The sequence below is a fragment of the Mauremys mutica genome, chromosome 24 (genome assembly GCF_020497125.1).
Source record: "Mauremys mutica isolate MM-2020 ecotype Southern chromosome 24, ASM2049712v1, whole genome shotgun sequence".
NCBI lineage: Eukaryota > Metazoa > Chordata > Testudines > Geoemydidae > Mauremys > Mauremys mutica.
In genome coordinates this window covers 8,760,474-8,783,725 of record NC_059095.1, presented here as the reverse complement: position 1 = coordinate 8,783,725, position 23,252 = coordinate 8,760,474, and the positions used below count along the sequence as shown (strand labels likewise).

General features: G+C 52.0%; 1 protein-coding gene across 1 annotated transcript; it reads left to right on the top strand.

The window, feature by feature from the left end:
- Window positions 1-102: 102 nt before the first annotated feature.
- Window positions 103-22,407, top strand: ATCAY (ATCAY kinesin light chain interacting caytaxin). The gene is made up of 11 exons (XM_044998285.1): window positions 103-206; window positions 2,374-2,505; window positions 8,954-9,015; window positions 10,730-10,951; window positions 11,830-12,015; window positions 13,732-13,834; window positions 14,541-14,672; window positions 17,690-17,776; window positions 18,636-18,734; window positions 19,069-19,104; window positions 22,337-22,407. The coding sequence occupies exons 2-11, from the start codon at window positions 2,429-2,431 to the stop codon at window positions 22,374-22,376; spliced, it is 1,044 nt and encodes a 347-aa protein (XP_044854220.1). The 5' UTR covers window positions 103-206; window positions 2,374-2,428; the 3' UTR covers window positions 22,377-22,407.
- The last annotated feature ends 845 nt before the right edge of the window (window positions 22,408-23,252 follow it).

The window sequence follows — 23,252 nt, the reverse complement described above, 5'->3', positions numbered from 1 at the left end:
TTTCCAAAGCAAATTGCCAGCTCCTGCACTGAAGGCCGGCGCTGATGCAGCTCCTCGTTCCCCGGCTGCGACAGCCTTGCCCAGCGGTATTTTTATTCCAATCCTGGACGTCCTAAGGAGCCCCCTGCTACAGAAGGAGGAATGCCCAACTGGAATACAGGAGAGAGCTTCTTTGTTCGTCAGTAGCAAGAAGAGACCCTCAGAGGGTAAGTACAAGACACCATCCGTTCTGCTGGGGAAAGGGTTGATGATGGAGACACTGGGTCCAGCTTTTGGGGTGTTTTTGCCTCCGTCATGCTTTGAAGGGATTGTGGAAGGGGGATTAGTGCTCTGGGATCTGCATCAGCGCTGGGGCATGGCTGGTTCCTACATGCTAGGAAATCATCCCTCAGCACCAATACGCTCCTTTCCCAGGCAGCGCATCCGGCAATGCACCAGGATAAAGACAAATATGTAATGCAGGAAGCGCGGCACAGAGGGAGGGAGGGTGGGGAGAACGCAGTAACCCTTCGCCACACAGCTCTCTGACAGCCTCCCCCGGGGCTGGCTCCTACCTCCGACAATGTCCACAGTAAATCCGAACACCGGATTTCCTCGGTGATCCATCGAGTTTTACCAGCTTAAAGCAGCAGGCAGACAGAACCGCGTCTCCTGCTTATCCATCGTCATGGAGGCCCTCTTTAGAAAGGCCCTCAGACCCGCACTGGCTCTCACAAACAGCATCGAGTGGGCCGGAGGAGCAACACTGGCTTTAGTGGGGTCACTCAGGCTTGACGCTGATGTAACTGAGGCTGGGAGCTGGCCTGTTGTATTAAGAATGCGTTATGATTTGGCCAACCCACAGACATCTCATGCACATTGGATCCATTGGATTCAGCCTGAACATGCATGTGCCTTCCATGCTGACCGCGCTTATGTACAGGTGTGTCATGTCAGTTACAGAGCTGCCCAGAGGATTGAGGGGGCCTGGGGCAAAGCAATTTTGGGGGCCCCTTTCATAAAAAAAAGTTGTAATACTATAGAATACTGTATTCTTATGGGGACCCCTATGGGACCCGGGGCAAATTGCCCCACTTGCCCCCACCCCTCCCCGGGTGGCCCTGGTCGGTTATTCAGCTCTGACAGTGGGCCTGCTCCTGCTCCCTTTAAATTCAGCTGCTATTGAGATCAATGGGAACAGAGGAGTATATGGGGCCTTGCTAAAGGATCTGACAACATGCAGTCCTGATCCTGAATCCTTGCACGCCCTAAACTCCTGCTGACTTCATTTCGAGCTTTAGGTGTGCAAGGAATATCGGGTCAGGCCCTAGATCCGATGGGCATGATTCTCCTTGACCGGCAGCGTAAAGAGGTCACCAAGCGAGAGTCAGCCACAGTCACGGTCACTCGGAGACCCCTTAGCACTGCCAGAGGCCTGAAGGTAAATGAGAACCTGGCCCCGTTGGTCCTGATTCGGCCTTCCCTTGCACTAGTGACTGCACTGAAGTGAATGGAGTTACGTCATGGAAGCGGGCGCAGAGCCAAGCCCCGTACGCAGACATGTCCCTATATGGTGTTTTTATTAAAAATGGGACCCCAGACAAGTGATGAAGGCCACAAGGCTAACACGTGTAGCTCCTGAGCGAAGGAGAGCCAGAGTCTTCCTCACAGAAGTCCCTCCTCATAGACCCCTCTCTTCCTCTCTCAGTGCTGGGGGGGGGGGTTTAGCTGGGTGGCAATACAGAACATCGCCCAGAAATTCCTCTGTGCAACAGAAGAGATTAACATCCACAGGAGACAGAAACGTAGAAACAGGTGTCCCCGCCACATAACCTGAAAGTGATCTTGTATTGTTATCCTTTAAACCCGTATTGAATGTCCATTGGCCAGCGTGTTGGTTCACGTCAATATTAGTAGTACGGCAGAATCAAATCTGAAAGGTGAGCCTGCACGCCACAGAACGGAGCGTGTTGGGTCCCTGCGGATCGCTGCAATGGTTCTGCTCAGAACTAGCATCTCAAAGGGTGAGCGATAGGCCGTTTGCTGCGGTCGCATTTTATACGGAGCCTATGCTCCGGGACCAGCTGATTTGTTTTTATCCAGGGGTGTCAGTAGCCCCAAAACACCATGCCCAGGGGCTCACTGGCTCATGCTTTTATAAAGCCACTGGGTTTTATGTAGAAAGTCTAGAGAGTCACGTCAGATCTGAAGACTCCCCTCACCCCTGACCCACATCTGGAGCTAAATTTTCCAAATAGCTTCTGATGTTGGAACAGACCAGAATCAAAACCCTGGACTCCCACGCTCCTGAGAGTGGGCTGCAGATCCTGAAGGCTGCAGCTTTACGCTCGGCATTCAGCTTGTTACCCATGCAGCTGTGTCTCCCTGTTCCAGACCGAGCCCCTCGGCAGGTGAAACCCAGTGCGGCCAGAGTCTCCCCCCGAGCGCGATGGGCACCACGGAAGCCACGCTGCGGATGGAGAACGTGGAGGTGAAGGAGGAGTGGCAGGACGAGGACTTCCCCAGGTCTGTTCTGGTAACGCTGCAGCTAAAGGTCAGGGAAAATGGTACTGGGGAGCAATAGGACACCAGGGTCTGACAAGCTCAGGCAAGCCCTCATTCAGAGAGCAGGGATTTTGCAAGGATGGCTCACGGCCCTTTTTAAAATGTTTGCATGGCAATAACCTCGCACCACACTCACACCTCCTTGGGCACTCAGATACCAGAGTGAGAGGCCTGGTGGTCATGTGATACTTAGCCAGGTGGACATGCCTCCTTCTGTTGTCTAAGATGCAGGGAGTAGCTCCTGAAAGAAAGCAATTCTGCAAGTACTTACTCAAGCGAGCAGCCCAGTAGTCAATGGAACTACTTGAGTGAGTAACTGCTACACGACGCCGTTATGAGTTGCAGAATCAGGCCCTAACTGCTTCCCCACCGGGCCGTCAGCCAGCCATGCAGAGAAAGACGGAGTTGCATCCACTCCGAGTCGCGCCCGATCTGAATTTTTGCCCCCGGCCCCTAGCACAGACCCCATCTCTCCCAGCTCCAGGCTTCAGCCTGTACCCAGCACCTGGCTACACCCGTGCATATCCCTCGGGACACGGTGTGCAGCTGGCGCCGATGAATGGGGGGGAGTGGCGCTGCCTGAATGCTGTGAGGATGCCTTTCAAGCAGCGAGCCGCTCTTCCCAGCTGCAGCGGAATTGCCACTGCCGGGGCTACAGCCACCCTGTGTTCGTAGGACAGTGGGCCCGCTGTGTAATTCGGCCTGTTAAGTCTGGTACCTTGGCAAGGCCAACCACTGTAGTCAGAGGTCTCCTGTCCTCCTTGTTGTTGGATGATTCGCTTGGCTCTGTTCATGCAAGTCCCAGCTGCAGGGCTCATCCAAGCACCTCTGTCTGCAGCCCACGGTACCCCGCTAGGTTTTGTTCACTCGGCATCCTCCCCGAGCACAAGGACGAGACTCAGCCAGGCCTTTGTGTTGCTAGAAGATGGGAACGGCCCTCGCTTATTCCAGGGAGGAGCTAAATGGCAACGCTGGCCCTGAGCCGGGGGATCTGCCGCAAGACTGGACAGCAGTCGTGACTCCCCCAGAAGCATCTAGATGAACTAGGATCCCAACTGAGCTCACACCCCAGCCCCCCCATTGTGCTTGGTGCTGTACAAACACAGTGGCCAACAGGCCCGCGTCTCCTGAGTCACCGGTCCAGTGCACTAGCCACTAGGTCACACTGCTATGTCTATGCAGGAGCCGCAAAGCCCCATTTTCTTCAGTTGCAGCAAATTCGCTATCTTATCATAATAACGTAGCATTTCTCGTGGGTTCCCCCCCTCCGTCTCAAGGAGGGTCGATAGCCTTTATTCCCATTTTGCAGAATAGGAAACGGAAGCACGAAGAGTTGAGGTGACGTACCCAAGGCCACGCAGCAAATCAGTGGCGGCATTGTGAACTGAGCCCAGGTGTCTTGAATACCAGGCCCCCCTGGCCTAGCCGCTAGACCACACTCCAGCCTACTGCATAGGGATTAAACAGGGAAAGAGGTTAACCTTTAATGTAAATCAAACCTAACCAAGAACTGTCACTTGACCCAGGAGCCCCCGCTGGACTGGCAGAATTTAGCTGGCGTTGGGGAATTTATTTAAAGGTATTTTCCCACTCAGATCACAAAGACTGTCCCTTCCGGCTTGCCTCTGAGCCCGTATCTCTCTGCCGGATGATGTGCTGAGCAACTGTATTTGCTTAGCTGCCATCAGCCCCTCTGGCTCCGAAGGTGCAGGCTGTGCCTACAAAGGTCCCCGCTGGGTGAAGTGAATTCAGTGCCTGGCCAAGGGCAGAATGTGAACATTCCCCAGAGCCAGCCGGGTCCTGGGGTGACTTTCCTGTTCCCTGGTAGCAAAGGGGTGATACCCACCGCTGCACAACCGGGCTGAGCTCTGTCACCCAGGCTGAGAATGCCCTAAGTGGCACCAGCAAGGAGAGACTCCTTCCCCCTCGTCCCTAGAGCTCCCTGAAGGTTTAAGCTCCTGGCTCCGGTATGTCTCAGCTGTTTGTGTGACTCCGGTCCTGCAGTGATGCTGTAGTGATGCGAGAGGGTGGCTGCAGGAGCATGCTCACTGTGTCTCTAGCATCCATCTAATCACAGCAGAGGGGCAGGCTGTTCGCCGCCTGAGAGCAGGTGCCTCATAGGGTGAAACTGGCCAGCAGATGATCAGTGCGGAGCAAAATGGTGGCCCGTGACCCTTAGAAAAGCTGCTTTATTCAGGAAACTCTGGAAAAGGGAAAGATTCCTAAGATAGCTGTGTGGAAAGGAAAATCCAAGGACAGACTTACCCTAGGAAGTGGGAGACAGCTGTCTAAGCATCCTTTGGAAAGGTAAGGAAGACCCCGCACCTCTGACTTTTAGACAGATTCTATTGCTAAATGAAAAGGATCTGAAATCCCGCGTCAGCGTCATAAACCCCTGAGCCCCACGGCAGCGGGTGTTTTGATACACCCGAGCCAGATGGCTTTTTTGACAGTGCATTACCCGACTGTGTCAGGCATCAGAGGGTCAGACCAGTCACAGAACCAACCAGGGAAAGAGAGAGAGAAAGACAGTGTGTGTGTGTCTGTGTGTGTCCCCGTCCACGCACACGTCTGTGTGTGTCCGTCCGTCCATCGGCTCTTTTGCACTGATCTAGGAACATTCTTATTTCTTACCCGTTTAGGGTACTGCTGTGTGCCGGGCACTGGGCTGGGATTTAGAGGCAGGGCCAATGTGCCTTTAATCAGAACTCGTGCACTCATTAATATACAACAACCTGGCTGCAAGGGGATTATCCCTTCATCTGAATATTTATACAGTTTCATTTGATGGTTGTGGTGGCGTGTCAGTGCAGAAGGCAATCGCCTTAGTTTTGTAAGGCATGTGCAGCCTATCCCCCTTGCACGGGGTTGCTCTGAGACTGGCCTGTTCTGGGGGGGCTCCGTCCCTGAACTCGCAAATCTTCCCACCGCAGCCCCTAGCAAGCCCTGGGTAGTGGAACGCAAGTTCTAGTTCGGGTAATTAGGCACCAGGCAGAAGGAACGCAGCCTGGCGTTTTGCACAGCGTGCTGGACGTCAGAATAACAGACATCATTCACGCGCCAGCGAGAGCCTACGGAGCTCAGCTGGGCAGACTACAAGTGGATGTGGGTGAGACGTGTTGCTTAACATATGCAAAGTGAGGGCCAGAATCTGATCTCATTTACTCCCGAGTAGATCCACGGGCCTCCTTGAAATGATGCAGGACTTGCACCCGTGTGACTGAGTGCAGAATCTGGCCCTTGCATCTGAAAGCAAAGCTTTCTGTTATGTTGGCATGGCTGAAACCTCCTGCTAGCAGCGACCATCTTGCAGAAAAGGGAGGTTTACGGCCCAGCCGAAAGTCAGAAGCTGCCTTTGGAGCTGTGACCCGGGGCTGCGGTATTGCTCAGTGAGCGAGCGCCCTGGCCTTTTGCTCCCCGAGACGTGGCTGTAAATTCTTGTGTAGGGAAACGATACAGTGTGCCAGGGTCCTATTTGTGGGAATTACAAAACCACTGCAGCTTTTTTTGTGGGGGATCGTCAGTTTCTGCACAAGGGAGGGCCAGGATAGAAATGGGAGAGGCTTGAGCCAGAGCATAGCATGGAGGTGCTGAGTTCTCCTGAGTTTTAAGGCCACGGACTCCCTTTGCCCCAATCACCGAACCTCGCCATCGGTTTCCCCACCCATATAGAGGCCACAGTAATACTGGAAGGGTTCATTAGTTAATATCTGCAAGGTGCCTTGACAAGGGTGGCGGGTACAATAGGCCAGGGGAGGCTGTGCCACCAGACCCCCGGTTGTGGGGTTTTGGGGGGAGTTTTTGATTTATTATACCCCAGGCTGGTTCGGGGGCAACTGAGGAGGTGGTATGTGCTATTCAGCTTCCTGGGTTCCTCAGTTATCTCTCTGGATTGTATAGCAAATCCCGCCTCCTCAGCTGCCCCGGAACCTGCCTGGGGCATAGCAAAAGCTTCTTCCAGATCCTTTTCCCCGGGCGGCTTGGGGTCTGGGGAGGGGCGACAGGGCGCGGCTGCAGCTGGCCCAGGATTCTTCTGGGCAGGTGGGGCTCGGGGCTCCTCCAGGCATGGGGGGCATATGGGGCATGGGGCTCTGGCTGCGGGGAGGGGCAGGCAGAAGGGGCGGGGCCAGGGTTAGCCTCCCCGAAGGTGGCTCCGCCCACCACCCATGTGCCTGGAAGAGAACGAGTAAAAGGCAGTCGCTGGGGTATGTTGCAGATTAGGGCTGGGGAGCGGCTCGCAGAGTTGTGGGTAGAAAAATTGCAAAGTGCCGCCTATGCCACGGGCCAAATTTTTCCCCCACCTTCCTTGGGCAGAAGTATGAAGTCAGGCCCCAGGGTGGGTGCTGACGTGCCCAGAGTCTGTTCACTTTACACTTCTTGGCAGGACACAGGAAGGTTGGAGGCTCCTTCAGGGAAGGCCAAGGTGGGTGAATGCAGCAGCCAAATCCACCTGCTCTGAGCGGCGAGTGCAGCCCATCGAGTGGCCGAGCTCCAAGGCGTCTGCGGGGCGTTGTCTTTAGTCCGTTTCCCCTTGCGGCTGTCAAGGGGCCCACACAGGGCCATGCGGACACAGCCGGGGAAGAGTTAAATCCAAACCAGAAACTTCAAATGAAAACCCAGGAGAACACGTCAACGCACATTGCAATGCGTAAAACTTGACAACAGCCCGGCTGCTGCGGCGCTAAGCCCACAACCTACCATGCTGGTCCCAGTGTTTCCTTGTGCTCCTCCATCGCACCGTCTCCATCTGCTGTGTCTTGTCTTATACTTCGATTGGAAGCTCCTTGGGGCATGAACCATCTGTTTGTCCTGTGTTTGCCGAGCACAATGGGGCCCTGCCCCATGACTGGGTCTCCTATGCGAATACTTTATTATTCATTGTTATTATTAGATTCAGGGAGGAGCCTCATCTGGGTGGCCAAGGAAACAAGAGTGTAAGGTACCTTGCAATAGTGAGAATGACTAAACAAGAATCCACCAAGCAGGGGAGGGAACAGGTCGTCCAGGTTCACCTAGACTCACCTGTCCGTCAACATCCCATCTTTAAGGTTGGCAAAGGGGAGCTGTCGGCGGAGGGTTAACACAGCAGCCATCAAATAGTTCAGAGACTCCTTCTGCAGGAGCTAAGCGTTCCTCAGCCCTTAGTTCCTGAAGGAGCCTCCTCCATTAATAGATGTGACATGGACGGACACTGTAGATGATGAATGAGGGTTTCCTACTAGGTATGTTCCTCACGTGCATCGCAGGGTTAATTCACATGCTGCTGGGGGGCAGTAATTTAGTAGCTGAAACATCAAACTTGGAATCTATAGATTCCCCAGTGCCACAAACTCAAATAGGTTTGGCACATGCCTTCGTCCTTCACAGGACATGAACGTGGGTTTCATGCAGTTTAATAAGGGAGAGTGAGGACGTCTTTTGGCACTTTGTGGGGGTAAAAGAGAGTTTGCCCTGTTGCCCTTGGCTCAACTGTCCACTCTCCTTGCTGAGTGGCAGCAGTGTGTCTGGCTGCTGCCTCGCACCCCAGAACTGGCTGCATTTCAGTGGGGATGTGATGTGATGTGTGTGTGTGTGTGTAAGTATGTGTGTTCATATAGATAGTTCCTAAAGCACCTTGGAATGCAAAATGCTATAAAAATAAATGGCAGTTGATTAGGTTGTGCCCAGTCTATTCCAGATGGGATGGACCCAACTCAACTATTGCGTCTGGTTGAAATGCTCTCCAGCGCAGCAACAACGCTATCGATCTCTCACTCCGTTGTGGGTGGCACCGTCTGCCCATGCGTACAAGGTCAGGGATGCGAAGCCAACTGAGCAACAGCTTCGTAGCTCAGGATCAAGTATTAGCTTCTAAAGCTCCTCATCCTCCGAGCTAAAGGCCTCTTCTGACCCTACGTCCCTGCCCGGCAGTTAGAGTTGGCCAAGATAGAGCTATTGTTCTCCATCCTTAGATGAACCAGTTTCGTACTCGATCTTTCTCAATCCAGAGACTCTCTTCCCTGGGGTCCTTCACTGCCTGCTTATTCCGGATACATGGCAGATCCTATCTTCTTTGGCTGGTCTCTTCTTGTGGCTTGCTCCAGAGCTTTTTGCACCTACAACCCATTTTCCCCTCTACTCCTTTGCATCCGTTGGGAATTGATCTCTTTTGCTAGGGAGTTGGATGGGAGGAGGCATTGACTTGAGGATAACTGGTCCTGTCCTATTTGGTATTAGGGTGGGGGACGTCTTCCTGATGGATTTTTAAATGATGTTGTACCTTGAATTTGATAAATACGATGGGCCCAATGTACTTAAAGATAGTCGTTACGAAGCCCAGGGAGCTGGGATGAACGGACTTTAATAGTGGCATCTCCTGCTAATTGTGCTCTCTTTGCCTCCTGGACCCTTTGCTCTGGCTGGCTTGCAGACCCCTCCCAGAAGAGACAGGAATGGACTCCCTGGGCAGCCCCGCAGATGAGAACACATCCTGTAAGTATCAGCCTTGCCTCACTGGGCTTCAAAGAGGGTATTTTGCTGAGCCCCGTGGGCGGCAGGCCGTGGTTAGAGAAGAGACAGAACAAATTCCTTTCAAGTCTCGGCAAAAAGTCTTGCCTGGGGGACGAAACCAAGAGCCATTTGAGTGTGTTGCAGAGTCACAACAAGCAGGGGAAATGGGCATTTTCGCAGTGCTGAGCACTCCCATGGACTCCTATTGGAATTGGGGGTGTTCAGCCCCTCCGAATTATGTCCCATTGCTCTCAGTTTCCTTGAGTGGGATGCCCCATGGCCTCCATCCAGCTGGCAGCTGGCCTGCGACCCGGCTGTGCCTGCAGCCTCAGTGAGTTGCTGCAAAGCAGTCGGAAGAGTTTGAAAAGCCAGATGCTCATTGAGAAGCTGAGCAATTGCTGCCATCCTTCACTTTGCTCAGAACAGAGTTCAGACCGGAACGCTCATCGCAATTATCTGATCGAGCTTTGCCGGGCACCTGGACTCCGGGAGAATAGAGCAGATACAACGGCTCCACCCGCTCCACGAACGGAGCCAGAATATTATTTAGCACTTGTTTAACAGGGAGAGAATAAGAACCCTAAGGATCAATCCTCATTAATATCTATTCTTTGCATTGCTGGGGCAGCTCAGAACCTGGTCCTGGGCCAGGACTGGGTGCTATACATTATGCTAGGTGCTGCACAAACACGGCACAAAAAGACAGTTGCATTAGTGGCCCCAAACATGTTTGTTCCCTCACTTTATTTTATCTGGTTCGTTTATCCGTGAAGGAAAAGTTGTTCTGTTCACCCCCATACTTTGAGCTCTGAAGCTGTCGTTGTGGTTGGCTATTGAGGGTAGACGTCCCCTAAGATAAGAGAAGCGTGTTTAGCATCATAGACAGGACTTGAGAGAACAAGTGACCGGGCTAAGGTCCTACCTGGAAGTCAGTGGCAGAGCCAGAATGAGCACTCAGGAATTCCTTTGTCACAGCCATATATTTAATTCACTGTCCCATGCTGCCTCCTCTGGAATGTCAGCAAACCACCATCACCGACCAGCCATAGCAAGGGTTCCAGGGACCAAATCATGCAAACAATTATCAGGCTCTTAACTAGGCTCAAAGATGGGTTCTAGCATCATTAGGCCCCAAATTGGTCTATTCCGATGGTTATTTATATTTTAATAGAGTTTTCAGCCACAGTTTCCTGCTTGGTATAGCTAAGGCCTCCGTGCCTCAGTTTCCCCATCTGTAAGATGACAATAATGACTCTGACCTGTCTCGTGGGGGCTCGTGAAGATCAGTTAGTTAGCACTATGTTCATGCTACGTGTTATTAACTGAACAGAGACTCTGGACCCAGAGGAAGTTCAGTCTCAGTAACCTGCCCGGCTCGGCGAGGAATGACTTTGAGAGCACTTCAAAAGTAGGGCTGTATTTTGTAGTGTGCAGGGACCTCGTTAGAACAGAGAGCTGTGAGTCAGGGCACCTCCCTTCTACTCCTGACTCTTGCCACTGACTCAGTCTCTTGGCTCGGACACGTGCTTAACATTTCTGTGCCTCAGTTTACCCCCCCTTTAAAATGGGGATAAAACGACTCACTGTACAGGGGTGTAAGGCTGCTGCACAGATGCAAGGATCAGGCAAAGCAAAGTCTTGCTGCAAGGGTGGACGATCAGGACAAGCCGACGCTCACTTTCCTCTTTCCTTGCAGCTCCCCCTAACACGCTGAACTTTAACGGGGCTCATCGGAAGCGCAAGACGCTCATAGCCCCTGAAATCAACATTTCCCTGGACCAAAGTGAGGGTTCCATCCTGTCCGATGACTTCCTGGACACGCCCGATGACCTGGACATCAACGTGGATGACATCGAAACCCCGGATGAGACGGACTCCCTGGAGTTCCTGGGCAACGGGAATGAACTGGAATGGGAAGGTAAAAGGCCAACGTGGGGTGGATTTCGCTAGGACTTGGGGCTGGTCTTGGATTAACTTCAGCTCTCTTTCTTTTGACTCTGCTGTTCCCCAGCTGTGACACGTAGCTCCGTTGTATATCGTTTGCCCTGAGTACGTTCAAGGCTGACGGTATGGCACAGCCTCGGCTGTAGTCAATTGTCAGCGCTCCGGTGAAGTCAATGGAGCTACCAGGATGTTCAATTGAATTACACCGTCGTCGCTATTACTGAGCGGTTCAGCTATGGTCACCTCTTGGAGCAGATCCTGTGCACCGCTTAGGACTAAAGCAAGAATTGCCTCTCCCGTTGTGGGCTCCAGGCTTAGCTGCTTCAGTTAGCCGTCATTAACGGTGTCTAGAAATTTTATCTCTGCATCCCATCCTGAGGTGACAGGTTCTCAGTTTGTGGGTGTTGCGGTCTCTTATTGTCCTGCGTGGAGAGCACTCTGAGACTCCAGCTTGTATTCTTAAGGCATGCATTCTGAATCTCGTCTGAACTGCATTGCTACGGGGAGGGGGGGATTTTTCACACCTGGAGAGGCACAGCTATGCCGATGTCAGTTTTCAGGGTGAATCATAGAATCTCAGGGTTGGAAGGGACCTCAGGAGATCATCTAATCCAACCCCCTGCTCAAAGCAGGACCAATCCCCAGACAAATTTCTACCCCAGTTCCCTAAGTGGCCCCCTCAAGGACTGAATTCACAACCCTGGGTTTAGCAGGCCAATGCTCAAACCACTGAGCCACCCCCTCCCTGTCCCCTGACCAGCCCTTTGTTACAGCGCAGCCTAGATAAGCACCTTAGACCTCTGTCCAGCCTCAAGGAGAAGCTCACCAGAGCTTTCACTTTCCCTCTTCCAGATGATACACCTGTGGCCACAGCCAAGAACATGCCCGGGAACAGCGCCGACCTCTTTGGGGACGGGGTGGTGGAGGACGGCAGCGCTACCAATGGGAGACTGTGGAGGACGGTTATCATTGGGGAGCAGGAACACCGCATTGATCTGCAGATGATCAAACCCTACATGAAAGTGGTGACACATGGAGGTGAGGTGTAGGAAGACCACGGTGCCTCAGAAATGCACTGGCCTGTCGGCCTTCCTTATAAAATGTTGCTTCTTGGGATGGTAGGGCTGGAAGAGATGTAGTGACCGCATGGGCGGTGGGTGAACCACAGGCTCAGGGAGGCTAGCTCCGGCCTGACCCTTGTGGCCGAGGCCCCACCCCTCCTCTCCCCCTTCCCCTGCAGGAGCCCAGCACCCCCAACCGCGGAGTGCTGGGCGGGCAGGCAAGCGTGTGCATCGCCTCCAGCCGCCTGGAGTCCCTGGCCACAGGCCGGCCCCCAGAGCTGCAGAGCTCTGGGAAGCAGGAGGGAGCCTGGCGGGGGAGCGTGGGCAGGGCCACACAAGGCCACACAGCCTCCCCCGGCCTTTGATACCCGCCACCCATGAGCAACTGGTTATCTTGGCCATCAGTAAGGAGAGCCGGTTCCCCACATCGTACACGGTAGCTATCCCACTCAGCACGGCAACATTCACATCACTAAAGCTGGTTGGGATTATTTTAACTAAACTTTTTTCCGATGACACTTTGCAGGAAAGGGCCCGTTTCAATGCACTGCCTGTTTGGAAAAATGTTTGGGGAAAAAAGGTTTTGAAATTGTCAAATCATCCTGTTTTGACCTTTTCAAAGCAAAAAGTTTCCCTCGTTTGGTCCAAAACGACTATTTGTTTCAAAAATTAAGTTAATTCGTAGTTCATGTAAAACAAATTTTTAAAAGGTCAAAACCAAATGTTTTGATTGACCTGAACTGGAGGGCTTGTTGATTTTTCATTTGCAAAAATTTTCAAGATTTTGATTTTTCATCCTAGGACAGGATAAAATATCAAAAATCTTCCAGGGATGGGAAAACCATTTTCTACCCAGCTCTGTATGTCACCTAGCTACATAATAGAAAGCATACAGGAGCTGACGGCAGCAAGAGATCTCGGGTCTGGTCCTTCTCAGAGGTGCAGGACACCTTCAACTTACACTGAAGTCCTCTGCAGCTGCAGGATCTAAGCAGCTCTGAAAACCAGACCCTAGTGTCTCAGGTTGGATACCCAAATACTAAGGCACCAGACGTCATGGCCGCTTTTGAAAATTCGTGGCTAGCAATGAGTCAATGGTACAACCAGGAATAGCGTTCCTTGTCCTGTGCTTTGTCATCAGACCATATTTCCCCCAAATACAAAGACGGGTCTATATCCAAAGACTGAACAATGAGTTGACCATTCCGAATATGGGGCCTGACAGAGCACGTTAAGATCAACTGGGAGGCTGTTGCTGTTCATCCCCTGGGTAAAATTTTCCTGGACTGGCTCATAAGTTGGGCTCTCTCAGTCAATGGCCTCTACCTCTGGAACTCAATTCCCTAGGGAATTTGCCAAAATCCTCATCTGCACAGCTTTGTGGCACTCTGCAAGCCGTGGTTATTCACAAAGAAGCCCTGAGCTGCTACAGCAACAGGAGCTTTATAAACTAATACAACAAAGCGAATGTTGCGTTTCATCTCTCCCGGGCCGTGATCCTGCCTAGTTCCTCCTGCATGGAGCTCAGTGGGAGTTCTGTGCAGGGTCAGGACACCTCTCTGTGGATGGGGTGGTGTCCCACAACACAGCATAAGCACAGGCCTGGCTGCAGAAGCCCTTTGTTGTTTTCCGTTTTGACCTCCTGCCTCTGTCTCACTCAAGTGGCCATGCTGTCCGTCTCTTTCTCTATTAGGGTACTACGGAGAAGGTCTCAATGCTATCATTGTCTTTGCTGCCTGCTATCTCCCAGACAGCAATCTAGCTGACTACCATTACATCATGGAGAACCTCTTCTTGTAAGTTACTATGCCAAGCTGCATGATGGAGGGGAGGCATGAAGTGTCCCAGGTCCCTGGGTAACCTCAGTATCTGTGCCACTCACTGGGACTTTACATGGAGCACCTCAACTGGGAAACGAGGCAAGGTGGAATCCATGCCAGTTGTACAGGGTGCTGCTGTGTATTTGGCTGAATACTACTGGATGACCTGATGTTCACAGTGTCTTCCTACATGCCCAATGGTCCAAATTCTGACCCAACACAGATACTTCAAAGCGGCTTCATATATGGCATTAAGGTGCACCCGTATGTTGGCCAGCAATAAATGCATGCCCAGAGTAGAAATTATCCATCTGAGGCCAAAGGAACTTATGGACATAAACGTATGGACCACCGTTCCTGATCTCTAGGCCCCACCTAAGCACACCCCTCCATGGCTCCTGCAAAGGTGCCTCACAGTGGATTTGAAACATCTTCTCCAAGTCTCAAAACCCACAAGGATAGATGGGTCAGATTTTCAGTTACAATGTTCCTTTGAACCTTCTTGTGGCCAAATACGGCGACCTGGGTCACAATACAGAGTCAGAATAGATTGGAAAATGATCAGCCTGGTGGGGCTGGGAGAGAGGGTATATACAAATAAACACAGAAACCCCGCTGTATGTATTGAAGCTTCAATCCCTGCAATCCCACTCCATTGCTGCTTTGGATTCCCACCCGATAGGTACGTGATCAGTAGCTTGGAGCTGCTGGTGGCCGAGGACTACATGATCGTGTACCTGAATGGAGCCACACCACGTCGGAGGATGCCGGGCCTGGGCTGGCTGAAGAAGTGCTACCAGATGATAGACAGAAGGTGAGGAACGCCCATTGTGGGCAGGTTATTTCCATGATTGTCCGCTGCACTAGACACCCAGCTTAAGGCGCCACCAAAACAATACAAAGGAACCTTAGTGTAAATGAGACTCGGCCCCAAAGCTGAACGCTGATTTTGGCTCTTCGGCGCCCACGTAAGGTATGTTAGGACTGGATGCATACGGAGGACTGAGACCCCACCTCTAGGGGGTGGGACTTAAAGCGCAGATGAAGCAGCAGCAGACAAACAAACAAGTCCCGGGGGCATGGATCCATCCTGCTGAGCAAAAAGGTGACAAAGTCCGCAGAATTCTTTCTCACCTGGTATCATTCCACATCTCCCATGAGGCACCAGGGACTCTTTCAAAGTGATGCACTGGGAAAGCCAGCCTGCCCCAGGTTGTGGACCCCAGAACAAATACATACAAACTGGTCATCAACAAGTTTAGGCTCGAAATTAGGCGACGGTTTCTAACCATCAGAGGAGTGAAGTTCTGGAGCAGCCTCCCAAGAGGGGCAGTGGGGGCAAAAAACCTACCTGGCTTCAAGCCTGAGCTTGACAAGTTTATGGAGGGGATGGGATGAAGGGACGGCCTACAGTGGCGTGTGGCCCATCGGTGACGGCCAGTAACAAAAATCCCCAAGAGCCAGAGACGGGACACTAGAGAGGGAGGCTCTGAGTTACTACAGAGAATTCTTTCCAGGTATCTGCCTGGTGCATCTCACCCACATGCTCAGGGTCTAACCGATCACCATATTTGGGGTTGGGAAGGAATTTCCCCCCAGGCCAGATTGGCAGAGATTCTGGGCAGTTTTCACCTCCCTCTGCAGCACGGGGGCACTGATCATTTGCAGGTTTAAACTAGCGTCAGTGGTTAATTCTCTGTACCTTGAAGTCTTTAAATCATGATTTGAGGACTTCAGTAACTCAGCCAGAGATTAGGGGTGGGAGAGGCTCTGTGGCCTGCGAGGTGCAGGAGGTCAGACTAGATGATCATGATGGTCCCTTCTGACTTTAGTACGAGTATCTGATGGGTCACTATAAAAAGTAATTTCCCCCTACTGTTACTCACACCTTCTCAATTGTTTGAAATGGGCCACCCTGCTTACATTGGCCTCATTACCGCTACAAAAGTGATTGTTCCTCCCTTGGTATTCTACTGTTGAGAATAGCCCACTTCCACTTTAATTGAATTGTCTCATTAGCACTGACCCTCCCATCAGCTAAGGCAACTCCCATCTTTTCATGTATATATACCTGCCTACTGGTTTTTTTCCACTCCATGCATCTGATGAAGTGGGTTTTAGCCCACGAAAGCTTATGCCCAAATACATTTGTTAGTCTCTACGGTGCCACAAGGATTCCTCGCTGTTTTTGCTGATACAGACTAACACGGCTGCTACTCTGAAACTCAGTAAGAATAGACATTACCATTTTAAACCTAACCAGTGTCTCATAAGTGACTTGCCACAAGATGTCAGACCATGTTAGTATTAGAGCTGAGTGGGTCTAATATTTATTTAACTTTCTTTCTTGATATAGGAATTCGATACAATGCTCCCGTCAGATACTTCTAAGTTATTATCTACAAAAACACTAAAGTTTTCAGTTGCCTAAGTAGATCCTGGAATCCCGGTTAAAGTTGTGTGTGTCGTCGTCCCCCAATCTGAAATGGCGCCCCCTGGGGGCAGGCACGGTATTTGTGACTCCCACAACCACACAGCCCTGTTTGCCTCACTGGAACCGGCCCCCTCCAAATATAGAAGTCAAACTACGCCTGTGCTCACCTGAGAGGTGGCAGATCCCTCCTCCTTCTCCTCCTCCAGTGAAGGGGCACTGGAAACAGGGGTCTCCACATCCCAGCTGAGTAAGCTACCCACTGGGTTCAAAGTTATAAGGGAGCCCCCCATCCCCACCGGCTTGTGGCTGAGAATCCCAGGCGGAAGAAGGAGCCTATCTCCATGAGAGGGGCAGGGCGGGACACCTCCCTCTAGCTAGCTTGGGCAAGGAGCCTCCTGGAGCGCTGGCTTTTGTGATTTCCATTCTGAGGCACCTGGCTCTCCCCATTCATTGTATAGGGAGCCCAGGCCCCGACCTCGGGCTCTGTGAATCCCAGCGATTTCCTAGGCACCTAAACGTTAGAGGACACTGAGCACTGCCAGCCTAAGACCCTTCGGGTGACTAGCCCATTGCTGCTTTAGGACTAGAACAGATTTTCTCTTCCAAGGGACATGGCGGGGGCCAGGGCGGGTGCAAGGATGTTTCGCGGCCTAGGCGAAACTTCCACCTTGCGCCCCCTCCCCCCCCCAAGCCCTGTGGCAGCTCTCTACCCCCCTCTCCCCCTTTGGCAGTTCCCCTGGCCCGGGGAGCCGTGCGGCAGCTCCCCGCCCCAGCTCACCTCTGCTCCGCCTCCTCCCCGAGCACGCCGTCTCCGCTTCTCCCGCCTCCCAGGCTTGCGGCACCAATCAGCTGTTTGGCACCGCAAGCCTGGGAGGGAGAGAAGCAGAGGGGGGCGGCGTGCTCAGGGGAGGAGGCGGAGCAGAGGTGAGCTGGGGGGGGAGCAGTTCCCCTGCATGCCGCTCCCCCCCTTGCTGCAGGCGGCCCTCCCCGCGCCCCCCGCCCCAGGTCCCTCCGCCTAAATGACGACGACGACCGGGGTGGCCAAAGATCCGGCCGCCGTGGTCGTCGCCGAAGGACCCGAAATGCCGGCCCCCAAATGCTCGTGCCCTAGGTGACCGCCTAGGTCGCCTAATGGGTTGCACTGGCCCTGGTGGGGGCCCTATTATCATCAGAGTGTCTCAAACAAGGCGTAGGTGAAGTGCTGAGGAATACACTGTAGGAACATTCCTACCACAGCTAAAGGCGGCGGGACTCTGCCCTAGCAGGTCTGCCCCTTCTCTAACGTATGTGATCCTGTGGGCCCAATTCTGCCCCGACACTGGAGTAAACCCCTGAAATCCACGGAGTCCCCCAGCAAGGCCTTTGCGTCTAACCTCTCACCTCCGGCCTTTCCGCAGGCTCCGGAAAAACCTGAAAGCTTTGATAATCGTGCACCCTTCGTGGTTCATCCGGACAGTGCTGGCTATATCCAGGCCCTTCATCAGGTGAACAAAGAACTCTCCCGCATCCCAGTGGGTTTTGGAAAGGCAATTCAACCTTGTGCCAATCTCTACATGTTAGAGAGCAGAGTGGGGGCTACACGAGGGGCAGATTATCCCACCTGGGTCTAGTGCAGGATTCTCCCCGCTTCCTCTGAAGCACCTGGCACTGGCCACAGTCAGAGAGAGGATACTGAGCTCAATGGACCTTCGCTCTGATTGAGCCTGGCAAGCCCTGTGTTCTTGATACCCTACTGAGGCAGCCAGAAATGGAGACTGGGTTTTTGTAGCCGGAAATTTGCTCACTGGGAGAGGGGAAAGGTGTCCCGATGGTGCTGGGGTGTGTGGGGGGGTTATTTTTATCAAGTTCTTATAACAACTAAAGGAACGGCTGGGCCAGCTCCTGACATGGGTCGGGTGGGTGCTCTAGCATGGAGGACTCTAAACCAAATTCTCTCCCCCCGAGGAGTTAGTCTCAGACCCGGTGCAAGAGCTCTGGTTCTTTGAGAAGTCCCAGATGCCTTAGCCCCAGCCTCTCCCAGTAGGGGGCAGTGTAGAGACTGGTGTAACAACTCATAGGAGAGGCACTCGCCCCCCAGCCATCCTCTCCCAGCAAAAGTTACTCTCAAAAGGGTGGAATAAAGTTGGGAGCAGGAGAACCCCACTCTAGATGTCTGAACTGTTCGCAGCCTCTGGCTAAAGGGAAGCCTTCGTTTTGGGTCACATCCCAGTTGCATTGAAATCAACAGCAAAACGCCCATAGACTTCAATAGGATCTGGCTGTATGTCCCACACAGTCACTGTTCTATGCAGGGGGAAAGTCAGAATAAGCTCTTCAAGGGTGCATGTTCTCTCCCTCTGTCAGTGTGAAGTTTATCAACAAGATCCAGTACGTTCACAGTCTGGAAGAACTGGAGCAGATTATCCCCATGGAGCACGTCCAGATTCCTGACTGCCTCCTACAGTGAGTATCGCAGGGACCTCTTACTTGAAAACCTGGCAACTCTGGGTGCCGCAGTCCATTAGCGCCTCACCATGTGCACCTTTTCCCCGTGCTTCAGAGAGGAAGGATGGTCCCGCTCAGGAGGCCTGGCTGTCGTCTAGTCCCAGCTCAACTCATTGCTTGGCCTTGGGCAAGTCCTACCCGCTCTGTGCCTCAAGCAGGAAATGCAAGAGCGAGAACACATTAACTCTGTGTAATCTGGAGCCACTGCTTGCCCCAGGCGCTTTCGCCTTTCGAGTGAGCCCTGCGCTTTCCTGGCGGCGACATTTAAGGAAATCTCTCTTGTTCGTTGCAGGTACGAAGAAGAGAGAATCAAAGCCAGGAAAGAAAGGTAAAAAAAATCAACTTTGGGGGGAACGGGGCTCCTCTTGTCCTAAAGATTTCTCCTATGGGAGTTACAGCCAGTAAATTGTGTGTTCCTCATAACCCAGGCACCCCGTTTGGTCTGTATTTGACTTTTCCTGACATTCATTCACAACAGACACACGATGCAAACCCCAGGCTTCCCCATAGGCTTTAACTCAACCTGCTAACTTGTGTGAAACCTGCCAACTGCCTAGTCCCCACTAGGATTTTACCTCTGGTTAGCTAACTTGAGTTAACAACGTACGTTTTCCCTCGTGAAGATGCCCCCTGTGGTAATTTCAACCCTCACCTGCCATCCAGAGGAAGAACCTGTCCCCCAGCTAACACCTCAACACTGCACAAAAACAGTCCCCCAGAATAAACCCGCAGTGGAACTCCTGAGCCCGAGTCTCGGTTAGGCAAAAAGGGCTTGTCTACACAAGGAGTTGTTCCTGCTTAACTGTCCCTGCCTAATTCCGTGTGTGGACGCTCTTATTCTGGAGTTAATCAGGAACCACTTCCCGTCCACACAAGTTCTAAAGCCTCTTTAAGGCTGTTTTGCCTCACCACGGTGCTGTAAAGTGGCAGGAAAGGTAATTTACACTCTCGTTAAGGCCAGACAGGGGTAAACGGGCCTTACTATAAATGAGAATTGGGCCCATTATGTCCTAATTTGTTTTATTTCCATGTTTTAAGCCACCCCATCCAATAAAAAAATAATCCTGAATTAGGATCTATTGCCACAACTAATGCCAATGGCATACATTACATTACAGTACCCTGTGCTAAAAGCAGAGGGGGATGAGGGAAGGAAGCCAAGCTAGCATGCCTCCAGCGAGGTTTATTACAACAAAATGCCTCATCATGCCTGGGACTCACTACCATAGACAGAACAAACCAAATGTTAATAGGGTGACCAGACAGCAAGTGTGAAAAATCAGGACAGGGGGTGGGGGGTAATAGGAGCCGAGCTAAGAAAAAGACCCCAAAATCGGGACTGTCCCTAGAAAATCGGGACATCTGGTCGCCCTAAATGTTAACCACCTGGGCGGAGGAACTCTTGCCACGGGCCCGAGCCATGGTGACCATTCCAGACCAAAAGCACGACAACCCGCGTCAGAATGATGCCCCCGACTTGCAAACTCTTACACAGGAGAAAGCTTCGGCATGCAAATACGCCCAGTGGGTAACTTTATCCATGTGAGCAGAGCCGTCCTTACCCGTACGCAAAGTACGCAGCTGCATCGCGCACCGGGAAATTTGGGGAACCACATTTCCTGGTGCCCTGCACAGCTGTGTGCTGCTCCAGCCCCTGCTCTGCCTCTCCCCCAGGGCCCCCGCCCCTGCTCCGCCCCAGCCCCAGCCCCACTCCCCTGAGCTCTGCAGCATGGCCGGGCCTGCATTCAGCGGCGGCGGGAAGTGCGGACCCGGCCCCAGTTGCACTGCTGGTGAGTGGTTCCCCCCTGCCCCCCAAGCCAGCCCGCCCCCCACTGAGGCCTGGGGCCCACCCCTCCCCCCGCGGAGGCCTGAGGACAGCCCCCCCGCTCCCCGCTGCAGAGGCCTGGGGCCCCACACACGCAGCGGGGGCTGTGTGGGCCCCAGAATAGCGAGTGACAGCCCTGCACATGACCATCTCATAAACAAATGAGAGAAATATAACCTAGGCCACCCTACTATAGGGCTGATGCACAACTGATTGGAAACCTGTACTCAGAGAGACGTCATCAGTGGTTCGCAGTCTAGCTGGAAGGGCGGCCCTGGGAAAAATAAACATTTAAAACCCTTCCGCATCTCAGCCCAAACCCAGTTTTGAGAAAACTTCTTTTCAAGTCACTTTTACAAGGTATCACTGGGCTCTCAGCATCAGCTAGTGCTAAAAGGCACTAAAGCTCATTAAAAGGGTTGGACAAATCTTTTCCGTCAAAACTGGTTTTGGATTGAAAACTAGGGGTTTTTAAAAAGCAGGAAAAAAAACCACGGAGAATGTCTGCTTTCCTTCAAAATGTGTTGTGGGTTTTTTTTTAACTGAAAAGCTGAAAATAGTCTGCCAAAACCTGAACATGGTTTGGGGTTTCAGAAGTGTGTGGCCAAATATTTGCTGCTTGCTGGGTTTGATTGTTTAAAATGGCTTTAAAAAAAAAATCCAAAACTTTTGAACCACCTCAGCTTGTGACCAAACGCCTGAACCCATCCGGTCAGAGATTTTTCCAGGTTTCTGATACTCTACTGGCCTCCTTGACTCATATCTGTCTCCATAACTTTGGGTTCATTTAGGTTAGAACATAAGAACATAAGAATGGCCATACTGGGTCAGACCAAAGGTCCATCCAGCCCAGTATCCTGTCTACCGACAGTGGCCAATGCCAAGTGCCCCAGAGGGAGTGAACCTAACAGGTAATGATCAAGTGATCTCTCTCCTGCCATCCATCTCCATCCTCTGACGAACAGAGGCTAGGGCCACCATTCCTTACCCATCCTGGCTAATAGTCATTAATGGATTTAACCTCCATGCATTTATCTGTTTCCTAGAGACTGACTCCATGGGGTCCCTCACAAACTGGAGACAGTTACTGTGGGTTTATCTTTAGTATTGCTTATGTACGTACTCCACAAACTGAGCATTTAAGCTTGTTCCAGAATCCTTGCCTGCTCTAGCCTCAAGTTATTAGAAGTAATCAGTGTGGTATTCCTTTAAATTGCTTGAGCTGATCAAACAAAAAAAACCGCAAGAATCTCTAAAGCTCAAAAACTGCCACGAATGTAAAATTAGAGCAGCCAGCAGTCTCAAAGCGCTAGTCCTGGGAGACAAGGTGACTCACTCGAGTAACGGCTGCAAGATCAGGACCGTAATGAGCAATAGAGGTACACAGCACTGTACATCTTCAGAACACGATACCCTACCATAAAGGCGAAATTGATCTGTAATAAGCGAGAGAAAATGGAAATATCTGGATCTCGGTATTTTAATAGAATCGTAGATTTAAGGCCAGAAGGAACCATTACGATCATCTAGCTTGATCTCCGACATAACACTGGTCGAAGAACCCCTCTTATTAACTTCTGCATCAGGCCAAATCACATTAGGTGGAGACACAGCATCTCGTTCAGAAAGATGTCCAGTCTTGATTTAGAAGCTGCATGTGCTGGAGAATCCAGTGCGTCCCTTTCACGTTGGCTGCTCCCAGTCAGTAGATTTTAAATACGTTTTATCATTACAGGGCAGAGGAGAAACAAGACATGGCAGAGAAAGAAAGGTAAATACCCTGCACGTGTCGGCAAGCTGCATGCAATGACTGCACCTCAGCTCCTGCCTTGTTCATTGTTCTCAGTTCTGTTCCGTTGAAAAGATGGTGTCATGGTGCTAATAGTGGTTGAAAATATTGTGATAAAAGCTACTGGGGAAAATCTAGCTAGCAAATCAGCAAGATCTCCAGAAAGAAAAGGAAGGGAACACACTTGGCCGTGGGACTTAGCTGGTGCATACTTCAAGAAGATTCTAACCCTACTAAAGACCAGTCTGCTCTTAGTATAACCAACAATCCTATTGTGTAGCAGCTCACAAAGTCAGTTGCTGCCATCAAACCCCACACCCCAATGCATGTGATTGCTCAACTGTGTATTCATGGGCCACAGTGAAAAGACAGCATGTTACAATGCAAATCCCTCCTGAGTCACTGAAGCCCTGAAGCTCTGGCCTGGATAATCCTGGGACTCACCCGGGGACTCACATATCAAAGGATGTGAAACCAGGGGCAGAGAGTGTTGTTCTTGGGAACCAAGAGAAGATTTGGGGTTGCCAACTTTCTAATTTCTGAAAACTGGACCCTAAAGCAGGAGTGTCAAAACCTCTCCCCTCCCCCCCCACCCCCTGCTCTGTCTCCTCCTATGAGGCCCCGCCCCTGCTCGCTCCTCTCCACCCCTCCCCTGTCACTCACTGCTCTCCCCCTTCCTCGTCACTGGATCCTCTCCACCTCCCTCCCCCCACCAGCTGGCCTCCCTCTGCTCTGGGGCTGGGTCAGGAGCTGCAGCCCCTGACACAGATCCTGCCTGCCCACGAAATGCAAGTAGGAGGCGGTCCTGGCCGAGCAGGGACTAGCATGGGTTAATGATCTGGTGCCTCCTCCCTCCCCAAGC

Bases quoted from the DNA above. Each gene is read 5' to 3' on its own strand.
- ATCAY (XM_044998285.1), top strand. From the start codon at position 2,429: ATGGGCACCACGGAAGCCACGCTGCGGATGGAGAACGTGGAGGTGAAG. The intron at 2,506-8,953 runs GTCTGTTCTGGT...GCTGGCTTGCAG, and splicing joins CAGGACGAGGACTTCCCCAG to ACCCCTCCCAGAAGAGACAG. The intron at 17,777-18,635 runs GTGAACAAAGAA...TCCCTCTGTCAG, and splicing joins ATATCCAGGCCCTTCATCAG to TGTGAAGTTTATCAACAAGA.